We start from the raw sequence: 16,819 nt of genomic DNA on the forward strand, positions 1-16,819 counted from the left end.
GAGCTTCGACTTGTTAAATACGGCCGTGTGGGGTAGGACAGCGGGAGGGCAAGAGCTCAGGTTGGTTTGGCTTCTTCAGTGTCCCCGTGGGCCAGGCCCCCGCCGGGGTGAGCTGGTACCGCTGGCTGCACAGGAACTCACTGAGTCACACAAAGGCAAATATTTTTCCCTTTGATTTTCAGCCTGAGAAAATCTCGAGCTGACCTTGTTAATCCTATGCGTTGCAAACCTCCCCCTTGTCCTTTATCACCTTTCGGCCGGGGGATAGTGTTACCAGCGTAGCACCTCTGGCCGCTCCTGCCAGCATCCTGCCTGGCGCGGTGCCACCCCCTCCACTCTCCCGGTCCTCCTGGAGGGAGGATTCCTGAGCTGACCCTGACCATCCCGGGGCTGCCGGACAAGCAGGACCACGCTGGTGCTCCTACCCGGGAGGGAAGCCTCTAGGAACAGGTTGCCCAGAGAGGTGATGGAGGCCCCATCCCTGGAGACATTCAAGGCCAGGCTGGATGAGGCTCTGAGCGACCTGATCTAGTTGAAGATGTCCCTGCTCACTGCAGGGGGTTGGACGAGATGGCCTTTAGAGGTCCCTTCCAACCCAACACATTCTGTGATTCTATGATTCTGTGGAGGGAGAAGAAAAGCTGGATGGCTGTGGGTGGCTCCAGCATGGTGCTGCGCATCTGCAAGGTGCGTTAGCTGGGGTCTCTATGGGGTGGTGATGCCACTAGAGATCCTGCCAGCTCCCAAGGTTGCAATCTCTTATCTTCTGTGTCTGGAATGATGCTCCATGGCCACACAAGTGCTCGGGTCCTGCTATTCTCCATCCCTCTCAGTTTGAGCCCAGCGTCTCAGAGTCTGAACAAAGTCTCTGGAGCAAGCTGTGCCCGCAGTCGAAGGTCTGACCCCAGCTTGACTGGGTGCTGCGACACGCTGCTGGCCATGCCTCGCCGGGGCAGCCCGGGGCAGGACCCCGAGCCAAGCCTGCAGCTCCCGCCTGGCTCCAGCTCCTGCTCATGGGCTTCGGCACCCGCGGTAGCCCTGGGCTCAGCCCCGGCCGAGGGAGCACCCGCTCCACTGGGTGCATTTGTTTGACCCGCTCAGCTCTGGGTGTCCAAATTGCTGCTTGCTGGAATTAAACGGATCGACTTTGCATCCGCCTCCAGCACTGAGAGCTGCTGGAGAAAGTGTGTAATTAGAAACAATATCGCTATTGACACGGATAGTGCTCAACACCCGCCGTCCAGACAGACTGGGCCGGACACGCTGGCTGATGCTCAGCCTGACTGCGCTGGGACGGGGGCTGCATCCTGCGGGCAACGCCGAGCACAAAGTGGGCTCCGGCTTGTCCAGCTGCCTTGGGGATACAGGGGGAAAGGGAGCGCGGAGCTTGGGGATGAAATAGTTAATGCCCCTCTCCTCCCAATATCAAGAGACAAATCCTCTCCCCCGGCGTGGTGCCCAAATAAACAGGCTGAGCGTTGTGTAAGGAGGAGGGTGGGAAGATCTCTACGTGCCTCTCCGGAGGCTGGCGGGCTAATTACGGCACTGCAGCCCCCGCGCCCCCCGCGCCAAGCTCTCGCTCAGGTTTCACCCTGTCTGCTCGCACCCGCTGGCCCCGGGCCCTGCCACTGCCACACATGGGTGCTGTCCCCAGCTTGTGTTATGGCTCGATGGTCCTGGGTGGGGAACAGCCACGATGGGGCTGTTGCTCATGGAAAGGTCCGGGTGATGCCAGGGCAGAGCCCCCATGGCCCCCGGGGAGCTCTGTGGGACCACTGGGGTCAGTGTGGATGGGTCTGGGGAAGGGTGGCGAGGGGGCAGGAGGTCCCGTGGAGACCTGCCCAGGCAGCCATGGGGCAGGGTGCCCAGATGGGGGTCTCCCGGGTCCATCCAGCCCTATGGCTCTGCAGCGAGCAGGGTGCTGCAGCCCCAGGGATGCGGCTCCGAAGGCTGCGGGGAAGGTGGCACAGGGTGGCCACGGCCACCTCTCTGGCCAGCCCCAGCCTGTGCCTGGGTGCAGGTTGTCGGAGGTGCCAGAGCCAGAGTTGGATGGATGCAGGAAGGGAGGCAGCCGCTCGGCTCGGCTCTCATCAGGCTCCCTCTGCCGACAGCCGCCCTGGCCAGGCCCCCGCGCCACCACTGCGCACCCGCTTTGCACGATGCCCCGGACACCTCCTCTTTCCCCTGACACAAAATTTGCACTGGAAAAAACAATCCAGACCCAAAATGCATCTTCCTGCCCCAAGAAGCTGGCACAGGCTCAGAGCTGCTGGCCTTGCTGGAGGAAAGTCCACGGGACAGCACAAGAGCCCGGAGCCCCCAGCCCGTCCTCCTGCTGCTGGACCACAGGAGTGTTTTGCCACACAGGTGTATAAATAAAAAATATTTAATTTCCTTTTTTTAAAAAAAAGAATTCCTGACAAAGTGCTTTACTGAGGATCCTCACCAGTGAGGCGGGAGGTGGAGGGTGTTTGACAGGGGGTGTGCATGAGAGCAGGGGAAACTGAGGCACGGAATGGTTACATCCGCAGCAGCTGAGCCCGGGCGGGGGGACCCGGCTGCTCTCAGACCTGCGCCGTGGCCACCAGCCCCACGCCTCCCCCAGGACAGCCCATACGCACCGTGAGCCCTGTGAGCGATGCAGAGCCACCAGTTCGCGTGCTGGGAAGGGTCACCCGTGGGGCCAAGGTCATGGTCTCTGGAAAGGCATCAGCAGCACTGCCTGGCTCCCTGGCACCATCACCGCAGGGGGGTCGCCCGCTCGGGTGCCAGATGGCTGGGGATCGAGGGGGTATGGGGCCACCGTGACGCAGCAGTGATTTGGGAGGCTGCTGGTTTGGGAGAGCAGCTCTGGAGACGTGGGAAGGAGCAAGCCCCGGGTTGTGCAGCCAGCTGGCCCCGGCATGTTGAGTGGTGGCCATCCTGCGTCCTGGCTTGGCCATCCTCTATGGTAGGGCTGGGGCGGGCGGGGGCCACGGACACCCAAGCAGGGCTCCAGCCGTGGGCAGCGTGGGGTCCGGCACGCCGGGGCCATGCTCCTGCAGCGCAGCCCGGAGCGCGGTGTGTGGCCAGGGTCAGCAGCAGCTCTTCTTGGGCTTGTCGTTGGGAGTGAGTTTGATGGAGTCGGTTAAATAACTCTCAAAAATCCCTTTATACTGGAAAAAAAAGAGAAGAGAAAGGGTGAGTGATGTCAGTTCAGAGCCAGCCTGGGCTGGCCAAAGGACAGGGGAGCACAGGTTCAGTCCCGATTAAAGACAAAATCCAGGGAAAAGCCGCCAGGCTCAGCTAAGGAGCGGGGCCACCGGGCTTGTGTGGCGTGGGGACACAGATGTCCCCATGGGATGGCCGCTAGAGGACAGTGCTGGCACGCTGTGCGGTGCCGGGCGCCCTGTTCCTGTCACCACAGGCAAAGAGAAAGAGCAATCCTTATTCTTTTCTAACTTGTTTCGGATCTATTTTAAGAAATCAAGCACTGATGCATTTCCCTTTCCTGGGGCTGTCCTACACGTTACAAACAGAAGATGTTCTGCATCGGAAGGGGTCTGTCAGATCGGCTACGGCCGGCGGCTGAGTCCGGCTCCCACCCGATTCCCTGCTGCCGGCGCGGGAGTGATGCTCACCGTTGCTAACGCCTGCTTTGCAAGGGTCTCGAAAGCCTCTGCAACGTTGATGTTGTTCTTGGCGCTGACTTCAAAATATGGGATGTCTTTCTCCTTGCACCAGGCTGAGGCGATCTCCTTGGATACCTGCGGGGAAGGAGGATGGAGCCACAGCACAGCCCCACACAGGGCTGCCCGCGGCTGCCGGGGGGGTGGCGGAGGGGACCCTCCTGGCCCATCCAGGCGCTGCTGGGGGCAGGGTGTTGGCAGTGCAGGCAGCTCTTGGAGATGTGTCCAGTTTTGGGCCCCTCACCACAAAAAAGACATTGAGGGGCTGGAGCGTGTCCAGGGAAGGGCAGTGGAGCTGGTGAGGGGTCTGGAGAATAAGCCCTATGAGGAGCGGCTGAGGGAGCTGAGGGTGTTCCGCCTGGAGAAAAGGAGGTGGAGGGGAGACCTCGTCACTCTCTACAACTGCCTGAAAGGAGGGTGTAAAGAGGTGGGGGTCGGTCTCTTCTCCCAAGAAACAGACGATAGGACAAGAGGAAACGGCCTCTAGTTGCGCCAGGGGAGGTTTAGACTGGATATTAGGAAAAATTTGTACACTGAAAGGGTTATTAAGCATCAGAACAGGCTGCCCAGGGAAGCGGTTGAGGCACCATCCCTGGAGGAATTTAAAAGACGGGTAGACACAGTGCCTAGAGATACGGTTCAGTGATGGTTTTGTCAGAGTTGGGTTGATGGTTGGACTCGATGATCTGAAAGGTCCCTTCCAACCCAGGCCATTCTATGGTTCTATTCTATGCTTAATTCCTGCTGCCTTCAGTGGGGACAATCTCAGCTGCGAAGGGATGGGGGTGGTGGTGTGCTGCTTCTGCCCTGCAAAAGGCATGGGGGAGGCAGCTCCTAGCCTGGGAGCCCTGGTTTCCCCGTGAGCATCGGCAGAAGGCTGGTTCTGCAGGCGAAGGAGCTGCACTTATAAGCTGTTGGGGCACTAAGGCATCCCAATGCACCCACCCCAGCTCCTCCACACTTACCTGCCGGTCGCAGATGTCTATTTTGTTCCCCAGCACAACCATGGGGAAATCTTGCTCCCTCGGAATGACCTTCTCCAGGAAGTCATCTCTCCAGTTGTCCAGGGACTCAAAGGACTCCCTGTCCGTCACGTCAAAGGCCAGCATGCAGCCATCCGAGCCTTTGTAAAAGGTCGACACCATGGACCGGAATCTCTCCTGTCCCCCCGTGTCCCAGATCTATAGGGCAGAGAAGGACATGGGTACAGACACATGATGTGAGCCCCACACCTCATGACACCAATAGGCATTTGGGGACAGCAGGACATGGTGGGACACGTGCCCATGGGACTGGGATGGGCCCCCTGTGCAGTCCCAGCCCCACTCACCTGCAGTTTCAGGGGGGTGTTGTCCACCGCGAGGACTTTGGTCAGGATGCTGGCGCCCAGCGTGGTGCGGTAGTCTTCGTAAAACCTCTTGTGCACGTACTGGTGCAGGAGGGAGGTTTTGCCCACGCTGTCAGAGGGAAGGGACGTGGGTGAGGATTTGCCCCCCAAAGCCGGGCTCAGGGGGTCGATTTCAGCAAGGACAGGGGCTGTCACCCACAGGCCCCCGGGCCAGCGCACACATGGGGCTTCCCTCCCATCGCCAGCGCCGCTCCTTACCCCAGAGCTCCTATGATAATTATCTTCAGATCCACCTTCTTGCTAGCATCCATGGACAAGCCCTGCGGGACGAGAGGGGGTCACCCGGCTGCAGGGATGGGACCGGTTCCTAGTGAGCCCTGCGGCGGTGGCAGAGGTGTGGGAGCAGCTGCTGCTCCCCACAGCCTCTCCCCGCTCCCACCCCGGCCATTCCAGCGCCCCGGACGCTGCTGTGTCCTCACCATGTGTCCGTGCCGTGCCAGCACCCTGCTGCGCCGGCGTCCCGGCAGTGGTGGGGGCAGAAACCCCCGTGACGAGCCCGGCCCACGTCACCGCCCGGGACCGGCTCCCGCGGTGTCGATGCGCGTCCAGACACGCCAGTGTGCTGCAGCGCTAAAAGCTGCTTGTGAGCAACTTCCCTGCCTCTCCCTTTCCCTCTAAAGTGCAATCCCTCCCCCTAAACCTGGCACACAGCAGGGTTCTGGGGAAAATTACATTTACTAAAGAAGACCGCGGCCGGCTGGACTTTTCTGGGTGCCCCAAGCATAGCCCAGGGATGCCACCCAGCCCAGGAGCACCCCAAAAGGCTCCCTGCAGGCTGCGTCCCCAACGTGTCCTGGTCTCCCCATGTGCGCTGTGTGTGGCCATCCCCAGGCAGGAGCCCCGAGCGCCTCCAGCAAACCCCCTCCCCAGGCGGGGACGAGCATCCTCCGGCGGCCTCAGCAGCCCCGGCCGCGTGGCACTGGCCAAGGCGCAGATGGAAACACTTACTGACAGCCTCTTCTCTGCATTTTTCCCCAATGCGCTGGCCGGCCCTGCGCCGTTCCCCCTTGGCACATGGCCCCTGCCAGGGCGGCTCTCAGCCGTGGAGTCCAGGCTCTCCCGCACCCCCTCTGCCACCCCAGCCCCGCCGCGGGCAGCATCCTTGGCACAGGCAGAGCCTCATGTCTCAGCGTGCACAAACTTTCCAGCCCTTTTGCCAGCACCAGACAGCTTTCTCAGAGGCCAGGCAGTTTTAAACTCAAAATGGAGTTTCCCAACCTTTTTGCCCACGGGCTGATGCTCCAGGGGTCTCCTGCTCAGCCGTGGGCTCGGCTGCAGCGCACTCACCTGCCGGGGCATCCGTCTGCCGGACGGCCGAGGCTCTGGGCTCCGTTCCAGCCGGCGTCCTGCAGAGGGAAGAGGCAGGAGAGGAGGATCCAGGAAAGGGCGGCCGTCCCCGGCACTGATTCCTGCCTGCCCGCCGCCCGGGGAAGGCGGCTGCGGGGCCCCACGCCGTGACATCAGCAGAAAGGGGCTGAGATCCTGCCGGAGCTGGCGGAGGAGCCGCGGGCGGGTGCCGGGATGTCACGGCATTTCCCTCAGCTCTGGAGCTCTGCTGGGCGCTCCCCAGCTCAGAGTCTGATAGGGGGAAGGGACCAAGGTCCCCTTTGTCTGCTGGGGTTTGGGATTGACTTTTGGCCTCTTCTCTTGCTCAGGATCCCCCGGTACCTTTTACCCACCTCCTTGGGACCCCTTATCTGCATTCCTGCCAGGGGATTATTTAGGGCTGAGAACAAAAGCGCCGCGGGGCTATCGGTAGCATCCCCGGAGCCCGCCGGAGCCACACCGGACTTTGCTCAGGCAGCCCTGATAGCGTGGGGCAGGAAAAGAAGCTTCGGGAGCCCAGGGACAATGGGAGGACGGCGACAGGAACCGAGGAAGCCTCTGGCCACCTCTCCGAGCATCAGGCTGGTGGCCAGAGGCTTTTTGCCGTGGGAAAACCCACTTGGCCGTGGCTGCAAAAGGCAGAGCTGTGCCTCCCTCGGTGCGCAAGGGCAGGTCCTGAGCCTTTGCCAAGCATCCGATGGGATATGGGGTTTGCACCCCCTCACCCTGAACAGCAACCGCTGGTGGCCTCGGAGGGACCCTGCGCCCGGGGACACGGAGGGACCTTAGGTCCCTCCGTGTCCCCGGGCGCAGGGTCCCTCCGAGGCCACCAGCTTTTGCTTTTCCACTGGTTGCCCTTGTTTTTGTAGGCTTTTTCCCCCGCTGTAGACATCCCTTATGGGATCTCAGGGAAGATCGCTGCACTCAGCAGGAGAAACCCTCCTCCTCCTCCTTCCCAGGTGTAATTTTGGGACCTGTCTGGCCAGAAAAATCTGTTTTTCCCCCCCACCGCCACTACGGGACAAGTGCGGGGAGGAGCAGGAGAAGCACCTGAGCCAGTTCCCACCGGTGGTGGGTAAAAGGCTGATGGTTTTCCCGGGGCAGGTCTCTCCTAATCCCTGTATTCAGCCTATTTTTGTCGCTGCTGCTTCACCTTTGCCCTTGCAGCGAGACTTTGTTGTCCAGACTTCCCTCCTGCCTACTTCTGCCCTGGTTCCTCCCCGCGTGTCCCTCCAAGCCTGGCGGGATGGAGGTTGCTCACCCAGTCAGATGATCGATGCCTCTCCACGCCGCTGGAGATGGGGTTTGTGGTCACGTTCCTACAGCCGATGCCCCGCAGCCACTTCTGCTTTTGGGCAGGAGGGGCCGTATCCATCAGGGCACCCAGCCCAGGCTCCATCTTTTGTTTGATTTCACAAGAAAAGGGATTTTCCCAAAGCTCCTGCTCTCCTTACCTCTCCTGTGCAGTCGTGCGAGCTTGGCCCCGGATGAAGGCGGTGGGAGCGGCGGTGTAGAGGAGGCAACGGCCAAGACGTTGTTCAGCAGCTCCTGCAACCACAGCTACGGTCCTGTCCTTGTTGGTTCACCAAGTCAGCAATTCTGAGGAAAAAAGCGTGGGGTTTGTGCCCTGTGACTATGAGGAAGGTCTTGCAGCTAGGAGACGATGAAACCCAGGCTGGCGACTGCCACGTCCAGAGGAAAGGCTGGTGTGGACAAGGAGGGGACATGCCGTTCCCTGCGGCACGGCTCGCGGGGCAGCAAGAGTGAGGGAAGCGGAAGAAAGCAAAAGGCGTCCAAGTGACTAAACTGTTCCCTACGGCTGTTCGGCCACCTCTGCTCCCCGGGGGACAGCGGGAGCTCCCTATTGGGATGCTCAGTGTTTGCTGGAGCATCCTCTGTGTGAGGGGAGGAGGGCTGGAGACCCCCTGAGACCCACCAAGAGGACGTGGGATGCTCTGGGATCCCCAGAGCGCACAGCACCGGAGCAGTCCCGGTCGAGTCCAGGCTGGGCCACCTCTCGCTGCTGGCCAGTGGTCGGGGGCACCAGGCGGTCCCTCATTGTGCTGGGGAAGCTGGATGCTCCCCCAGCACCTATGGCCGCGGTGATGGGCTGGTGCCCGGCAGCACCTGGGCGTGCTAAGAGTTAAGCTGGAAGAGGGAGAGGAGACCTTAGTCCAGCTGCCCCCGCACCTTATCTGCGCTGTGCCTGCGGAAAGCACAGCTGAGGTGAAGTCAATACAGGAACCGGTTACAGAAACCATATGTTGGTCAATGGCACAATCAATGTTTCTGAGTAAGGCAGATATTTTCTTTTATTGCAAATGACGAGCCCAAGCCGCAAAGTTTACAACCAGATCTGAATTTTCCAGTGCTCTCAGGCCCAACCCTGAAGTTTGCTCCGCTCTGGGAAAGATACAGCAGCTGCGAAGCCTGGCCCCCGCTGAGGGAAGGAACCCCGGCACCGCGGGGGCTGCGGGGCTTTGCAAACCCAGCAAAGGCAGGGGTAAAAATAACCCTTCTCTCTGCTTCCCTTTCTCGCTGCCTTCCCTGCGTGTCTCGGGACGCATCATGCATGAGCCGCGATTGCTCACGCTTCCTCCCGCATCCCTTGCACCGTCAGCAGGTCCCACGCGCCGCAGTGACTCACGGGGAGCCCTGCAGCCCCCTGGGCCCCCAAGACCCCCCAGCCCCCCAGCCCTCTGAGCCAGCCCAGCCCAAGCTTGGCAGCACGCCGCTGGTTTACCCTCTCTCACTTCGAGCACCCACAACCATGTTGTCTTTTGCAAGTGCCCGGGGAATCAAAGCAAATCTCCCTGGAAATCACCGGTTTTACCAGGAGTTTTGTGGCACAGAAAGAGCCCCAGGGTCTCCCCAGTCTCCTTGTCACCCTTTTGTTTCCCAGCGTCACCTCAGATGAAGTGACATGTTTTCCCAGTGAACTCGCTCCTTCCCCAGCCCCTGCCCTTGGTGGGGAGCGTGGGGGTCCCCACAGCCGCCTCCGGGGACTTTCTGCTCCACGTGGGCAAAGTGTCCTCTTCTGCCCATGTGGAAATCCCAGCTAAGGACCACAGAGGCCGATCTTTCAGATCCAGCATCTCCTGCACTGCCAAGGCTCCGGTAACACCGAGGGTAACACGGAGCCTGCAGCAGTGCCGTGGGTGCACCGAGGCTTTTCGCTCGCTGGGGAGGAGGGCAGGGTCTGGGAGGGAGGATTTAATGCTCCCGTGCATCCCAGCCGAGATCTGCGGCGTTGCTGCTGTGCATCGACATGAGCGTGGCCGGTCTTGTTTTATTAAAGCTTTTATTGACCCGTGTTTACAAAAAAGCAAACCTGCAAAGCAGATCGCAGAACTGCTCAAGACATTTTTATATTCACTACGAAACGGCTTCCTGGCATGGACCGAACCTCTGCTGGGCTCTTCAGCCACGGTCCCCGGGTGTCTTCATCACCTCCAGGGACACCGATGAAGTGACGTCCCCTGCCCTGCCTGAGGGCAGCAGCCCGGTGGCTCCCTTCCAGATCGATGGGATGCTGCGGCCCTAAGGGACGGCGGGGGCCAACCCCACCCTGTTATTTCCACGATCAAAGACAGAGTAAAACTGACGGATGAAAACGTCGCCCAGAATCCAGAGGGGTCCGGCGGGCGGGGCGATGTCCAGCCCCTGGAAGCCGCTGGTGCAGAAGGCCATGCCGTCGCTGTACTCCTGCAGAAGGAGAAGCGCAAAGCTGGGGATGAACCCGAGAGCCTCGTGCACATGGAAACACGCAGGAACGATGTCCGCAGGTCCCGTGCACTTCGGAGCAGTGGGACTCGTCACCTGCCAGGACACGCGGCTCAGCTCCCAGGGTGGCTCTGGGCCACCTTTGTCTCCGGAGCCGCTTTTCGAACCCAGCAGATGGGAATTGGGGGTGGTGGCACCGATGGCCGCAGACGTACCATGAGGGTGTAGGCCTGGGCGCTGAGCGTGTAGGGGAGCCCGTTGATGGTGAAGGTCACATCGGGCATCACGTTGAGGTTGCTGCACTCCACGGCGTACTGCGGCAGAGCCGGGCAGCTCAGCGGTGCTGCTCCACGGGACGTCCCTCCCGCCGGGGTGGGGGTCCCAGGGCTTTGTCCCCTCCTCTCCCCACCCTCACTCTCACCTCTCCGTCCACAGGCATGGCACCAATGGAGCTTTGCAGTTCTTTTATATCCTTGGTGGGACCTGTGATGAGCGACGTCCCGGTGTCCACGATGGCCTGGCAGCTGTTCGCGCAGAAAGCCACTGTCCCACCCACCTGGATGCTGGAGGAGGAAGGAGAGAAGGACCAGGAGGGACTTGTCCTGCTGCCCTGCCCCAGCCCAGCCCTTCCACCCCTGCCCAGCACCACTCACTTGTCCAGCTGTATCTGCCAGTAGCCTTGCTGGGTGACCGGCACCCAGTTCAAGGTCCCCGTGAAGCGGGAGGGGTCAAAGCCACCAAAGAGCAGCTCTCCTCCCAGGGAGGATTCGGGATTCCTGGTGGGAGGAGGAGGAAACGTGAGGGATCTTCTCCCTTTTACTTTGCACATCGTATTTTAAACGGGTGGATTTATACCCACTCTCTTCCTTATGCTTAGTCACTTATTCCTGTAAGGCCTCAGGTCTGCGATACTTGTCATGGTCCCAAAAAAACCCTTTACTATGTCCGTAAAACACCCTTATTTTAGTATCCCCCTCCCCATAAAACCAACGACTGAGTCTAAGCAACAGCCTGCAGCAAAGCCCTGTCCGTACGTGCTCATGTAGACGGAGAACATGGGCAGCTCCACCAGATTTTGTGCCATCATGTTGTCGAAGACGGGGGTGACCCCGTCCACAGCCAGGGAGGGGTAAGCCAGCCCCAGGATCCCATCAAACTCGGCATCCAGGAAGGCTTTTCCCGGCTCGCTGACGCTCTCTGCAAACTGCTGGTTGCTCACGGTGAGACCCTCGACCTGTGGGGAGGAGGAGGAGGAGGCTCGATGGTGATGCTCAGTCTGTAGGCAAGTGCCAGGCATGTTGTCCAGGGCAGGAGAAACCAAAGATGACTCACGGCTACTTGGTCAGATCCGATGACCCCCGTCAAGCTGCCGGTCCCGTACTGGATGGAGAAGGGGGTCCCTACCGCCTGGTACGTGCTGGACTGCGATGGTTGAAACTTGGTGTGCGCAGCTGGGGAAGGAGACGGGAGCTATCACCAGAAACACCGTTTATCTGCGTGGCCACGGGGGCCGGGAGCCCCTGCCATGGCCGGCAGCAGGGACTGGCCTCGGAGCAAACGAATGGGGCAACGTGGCATCGCCAAAATGCCTGTGTCATGGGCATGCTGCCGAGGGAAAGAGCTGCTCATGGGACAACGGGGTATGTTGGCGATGTTTGGAGGAGGAATAAAAATTACCCCATTCCAATCTGCCTGAAAGGGGTGAGGTTTAAGGGGAGCGGGATTAGCTTGTGCAAGACTTTTATGAGACCTGGAGATCATAGAATCACAGCATGGTTTGGGTTGGGAGGGACCTTAAAGCCCAGCCAGTGCCACCCCCTGCCCTGGGCAGGGACACCTCCCACCAGCCCAGGTTGCTCCAAGCCCCGTCCAACCTGGCCTTGAACCCCTCCAGGGATGGGGCAGCCAGCGCGTCTCTGATCAGCGCTGCTGAGCCTGTTTTACAGACAGAAGCAGCCCCGCGGCCCCAACAAGCCCCGTGTTTGCCACCCGGCGAGCCCCCGGGCAGCCAGCCTGGAGCCACACCATGGTCTCTGTGCCCGCCTTGTTCCTGCCGCCCAGCCCCGTGGTGACAAGCTGTATTAAGTGCTATCATCCTCGCCTGTTTGTTTAAAGGCTCTCCCATAAGAATGGCCTAAAGAGCACGTCCCATATCTCCCGCGGCTGATGGTGCTGGTGGTGTGACTGCCGCCTGCGCCTGAGCAAACAAACCCGACGAGGCCCCCCCCGATTTCTGTTATCCCTGCGTGCCTTGGAGGGCTCAGCTAGGTGGGGGGGGTCCCCACCAAGGTCCCTGGGCTGTGTGTGCTGGTGACCCAACAGCCTCTCTGGGGCCACCCCGGGGGTGTCACCCAGGGTCCCACCGCTGCCGGCTGGGGGGGGTGGGCGGTCAGGGAGCCCCCACTCACCGCAGGCTTTGCTGACGCAGTAGACGGACGGCACCCAGAGGTTGGAGGAGCCCGTGTCGAATACCACGGTGAAGTTCTGGGGGGGGGTCCCGATGGAAATCTGCCCGAAATACTCCATCTAGCAAAGAGCGGAGCAGACACCCCCGTCAGCCATCGGCACACCAAGAAATCCCGGGAAAGGGGAGCCTGTGCTGGGGAGGGGGGGCTGCAGAGAACTGATGGGTTTCAGTGTGGGGGATGGCTGGCACCGGGGCAGCGTTTCATCTCTCACGGCCACACCGTGCCAGGTGAAATAAAGGAGCCAAATATTTAAGGAACAACAAGGCAAGCCCAGAACAAAAGGCAGGATGGGTGCGGGCGCCACCCTCTTCCCGCTGGATTCAGTGGGAAGGCCGGACCCCGAGGGGACACTCATCAGCGGGATGCAGACAGTGGCAGAGGCTTTGGGGACAGGACCCTCACACCGCGGGAACGGGGTGACCTGGGGAACACCCTCCACCGCTGGCTCTGGGTCCTTTGCGGTGGGGTCTTCTCTGCTGCGCGCAACGTGTGTTTGTGTTTTGGAGGAAATTTGTCTCCCTGCTGTGTGCCCAAGAGCACGGCGGGCTGGGGGAGGGCAGCAGGCAGGGGGAGGGCTGGCAGTGCCTGCCATGAATGCGGTCCCTTGTCCCCTGTCATCGTCACTTTCCCGGGAACAAAGGCCCAGGCAGGAGCGGGCAGGCAGCGAGCCCTGGCACGCTGGGGCAGCGGCTGCAGGCGTGCTCCGTTAGTAGACGTGGGCTTTAGGGGAAGTCTTTGGGCATTGGGGACAGCTCATGCAAACTAATGTCCTTTCAGGGTGTCTGCTGGGACTCGGCACCCCCCAGCCCTCGGTGCCGCCACGCTTACGTCCAGGTAGTTGATGAGGGGCTCGCTGGTCTCCGTGAAGGCAGCGCAGTCCTCGCTGTACTGGACCATGTCGAGCCTGTGGGCTTTCCAGAAGTGGGAGAGCTGCCCACGGTCCCGCAGAGACTTCCGCAGGGAGCGGTGCCGCCTCAGGGTCACCCTGGGGGAGCAAGGGTCCTGGTCACTCGCCCTGGGCCACCAGTGCTGCCGATGCCCTGTAGTCCCCACCTCCGCCCTGAGTCCCGGTGCCACCAGGATGCGGGTCCAGAGCCTGTTTCCCTGCATCCCCCATGGTGATGCTTTCTAGCTGGGGCACAGCGAAATGGGGGACCCGAGCTGTTTTAGGAGGCAGCAAATCAAGGACAAAGACAGCGGGAGAGCCCACAAGCCTGCTTGCAACGATGGGTCGGGCAGTATCTTGACAGGACTGATGGAAACGGACCCTCAGGCTGAGAGAGGGGACTTTGTACCCGTGTTTTCTGCCCCGTCTGCTGGCACAGCTCTGGGCTGGAGCCGGCAGCTCATCCCGCAGACCTCCCCGCAGCCCACTGCTGCTGGCAGGGTCCATCCAGGGGGACGGAGCCGGCCAGGGAGCCGATGGTCTGATGGGAGCAAACCAGCAAAGCCCTGAGTGGTCTCTGCGTGGTCCCTGCATGGTTCCCGCGATCCCGTGTAGCCACAGGGTGTCGGTGCCGGGGGAGCTCCTCACCGCCATGCTCGGCACTGGCTGCACCCCGGGAGCGAAGCCCCTCTGAGAGCCCAGGGAGTGGGGGGCACCCTGGGGACCCCCTTACCTTTTCAAGCCACTGGCCAGGGAGAGGCAGAGCATGGCGAGGAGGAGGAGGCGCTTCATGTCGGCAGCAGTGCTGGCCTCGGCCGGGCTCTGCGGGTGCAGGCAGCGCCGCGGCGGCGTTCTTATACCGACAGGTACACCCTCGCCCCGGTGTACCAGCGCCCGCGATAACACCCCTTTCAATGTCAACACGGGGCTTTGGCGGTGGGAATGAATCACTGGCCACGTCCCAGGCGAGGCAGAGCCGGTGCCCCGGGGCCAAGTTTGTTCTTGTGGGCGAGGGGCTGGCAGCAGCCAGGCAGGACGGTGCATGGGGACGTGCCGGGCGCTGGGCAGGGGGGTGTCACACACTTTTAGGGGCAGCGAAGGTCCCGCAGCAGGAGCAGAATGGGGTCTCCATCCCGGCACCAGTTCCTTATCCAGCTGAAATCACACGGCCCAGCTAAACTGATGGAAGGCCCCCAAATTGCTCCGGGGGAGCATTTCCCCTTTCCACTGCCCCACAGCCCCCCGGGGACCTGCCTGCGGCCATGGGGTGTCAGGGGGGTGCAGGAAAGGCATGTGTTCATAGCATCGGGCAGCTGCTGAACAAACTTTAAAAGGCAAAGACTAATTAGCAGTGATGGACTGCTCAGGAATCTGCAACTTTCCCTTTTAAATAGCAGTCAGCGTCATCAAAGCACAGTCGGGAAGAAGCGGCTTTGCACGGGAGACAGTTACGTGTTGCCTTACAGCCACTAATGGGCTCTTCCTCGGTGGCTGATTTTTGTTTAACATGGGATGGCCGTCTCATTAAGCCTCTGTGAATGCAAATAAAAAATGCTAACGAATAAATAAAGCCTTCAGATACGGAGGGGAGGCGAGTGGGGGGAGGCGAGGCTTTTCTTGCTGCCACCGTCTCTCAGACACGGACGCCGTGTTGTCCCTGTGCTTGTTTTCCATGTTTATGGCACTCCAATAACCAGCGATGGGTGGCACAAAGGGGGGGTATTTTAACCGGTAAGTAGTGTTCGTGTAATTAACAGGGTTTCTACCCTTAGCGCTGTTCTAATCAAATTTCCATTTATCGCGGTTAGGCCGTTTTATCTAATTAAAGTCCTCGCCCCGGGAAATTAAAGTCCCTGCCCGTGAGGCGCAGGTACCGGCGGAGCTGTGTGCCCAACGCGGCTACCGGGGCACGGCCGAGAAAGAGCCTCCCGTCTCCTCTTGGGGGGGTTTTGTCCCTCCGTCCCCAGGAGCCGCTGCCGGGCTCCTCCTTCCATGGCTTAAAATGAGTTTAAGCTTAAAAAAATCCCATCAAAAGTTTCTTTGGCGTGAGCGCAGAGACGCGGGGCTCGGCAGAGTCCGTGTTGATGGTGGATCCAGACGTTTTTTCCAAGTCAAGTGCAAACTCCCTGCACTTCCCCCTGCCCAGGTTCGCAGCTGCAGTATTTTTTACTGAGTAACTTTTATACAAAATTATTATTTCCCTTTTGAGATGCAGTTTAACGTACCAGCCTCCCTATTCATCCTAATCATGTATTCATAGAAGGGATTTAAAAAACCAAACATCCTAAACCAAAAACAATTGCAGCAAGTGCCAGATCAGCTGAAAGCAGCAAAGTCGATTGTTATGGACACGGTTTATAACCCAAAAATTCTGTAGGAAAATCCAGCCTGAAGGGTCATTGTGCTCCTGAGATAAACGCGAGCGTGAGCTGTAGCACAGATGAGCCGAATACTTTAAGCGAAATAGTTTATTTACTGGAAAAGCTCTCTAATTGGATCATAATAATCTGCAAACTCATGACAGTAGATTCAGAGTTAAAATAAGAAGATTAAAGAAATAGAGAGGCCAAACCTTTAATTTAGAAATTTTTGAAGTTAAGCAAATCTATTTCTACTTTTATGTAGTTATTCTTTAAGTAGTTTTAAAACCTAAACTCTTAAAGACAAATAAAGATTTTATTTCAAGTCTAACAAAATGTTTTTTTTCTCTTTCTTTTGGGAGCCAATGCAAGACTCAGACATGTTTATCCAGAAAACTGGGAAAAAAGGTTTTTGCTTCATATGCCTTTACGGAACCTCCTGATGTGGCGGCGGGAGCCCAAGGCGACAGACCAAAACATGCGGAATTATTTATAAGACCGAGGGCCTTTGAATCTGCCTTGTTAATAAAACAGCAGAAAAGGCGCTTATGTTCAGCAGAAATGTAATGAAACGTGGCTGCCAGCTACTGGAACATGCCGGGTCTATAAGCAATATACGGGCTGTGTATAGTCCCGGATTACTTCCAGGCAGGAGCTGTCGTAAAGCGTATCTTGCCCCATCCAGCTTTACATGTTTGCCCTCAGATACGTTAGAAATAGGTTATGCACCTTCTGTGGGAAACACGCCTCTCACCCGCTCGCCGTACGGCGCTTTACTCATTTTAAGAAACCTGCTTTCAGGCTAAAAATATGTTATCTCTGTTCTTTTTTTTTTTTTTTTCATATTTCCTTTAGTTTAGCCACTTCCACTATTAGCTCTGACTGATTCAAATCGCACCCAAGTAGCGTTTTCTGAAAAGCCTTTTTTTTTTTTATTCTGTTTATCAAATGCTTCTTCCACCTGTTAATCTTCTTATACA

The 16,819-nt window shown here is 59.1% G+C and overlaps 2 protein-coding genes across 3 annotated transcripts; both read right to left on the bottom strand.

Annotated features, from left to right (window-relative positions):
• Positions 1-2,422: 2,422 nt before the first annotated feature.
• RAB7B (RAB7B, member RAS oncogene family) lies at positions 2,423-7,875 on the bottom strand. Of its 2 annotated transcripts, XM_054181321.1 has the most exons (7): positions 7,857-7,875; positions 6,364-6,422; positions 5,275-5,336; positions 4,999-5,125; positions 4,634-4,849; positions 3,621-3,746; positions 2,423-3,155 (listed from the first exon to the last, which is right to left on the bottom strand). In XM_054181321.1, exons 2-7 carry the CDS (start codon positions 6,373-6,375, stop codon positions 3,075-3,077), a joined length of 624 nt encoding a protein of 207 aa, XP_054037296.1. In that variant the 5' UTR covers positions 6,376-6,422; positions 7,857-7,875; the 3' UTR covers positions 2,423-3,074. The 2 variants fall into 2 exon arrangements, with proteins under 2 accessions (XP_054037296.1, XP_054037295.1); XM_054181320.1 differs by lacking the exon at positions 7,857-7,875 and having other exon boundaries at positions 6,364-6,537.
• Positions 7,876-9,942: 2,067 nt separating this feature from the next.
• On the bottom strand, positions 9,943-12,651 carry CTSE (cathepsin E). Its single transcript, XM_054181227.1, has 7 exons — positions 12,534-12,651; positions 11,458-11,576; positions 11,160-11,359; positions 10,779-10,901; positions 10,547-10,688; positions 10,341-10,439; positions 9,943-10,107 (listed from the first exon to the last, which is right to left on the bottom strand). The coding sequence occupies exons 1-7, from the start codon at positions 12,649-12,651 to the stop codon at positions 9,943-9,945; spliced, it is 966 nt and encodes a 321-aa protein (XP_054037202.1).
• Between the last annotated feature and the right edge of the window lie 4,168 nt (positions 12,652-16,819).

The sequence above is a fragment of the Rissa tridactyla genome, chromosome 21 (assembly GCF_028500815.1).
Source record: "Rissa tridactyla isolate bRisTri1 chromosome 21, bRisTri1.patW.cur.20221130, whole genome shotgun sequence".
Classification (NCBI taxonomy): Eukaryota; Metazoa; Chordata; class Aves; order Charadriiformes; family Laridae; genus Rissa; species Rissa tridactyla.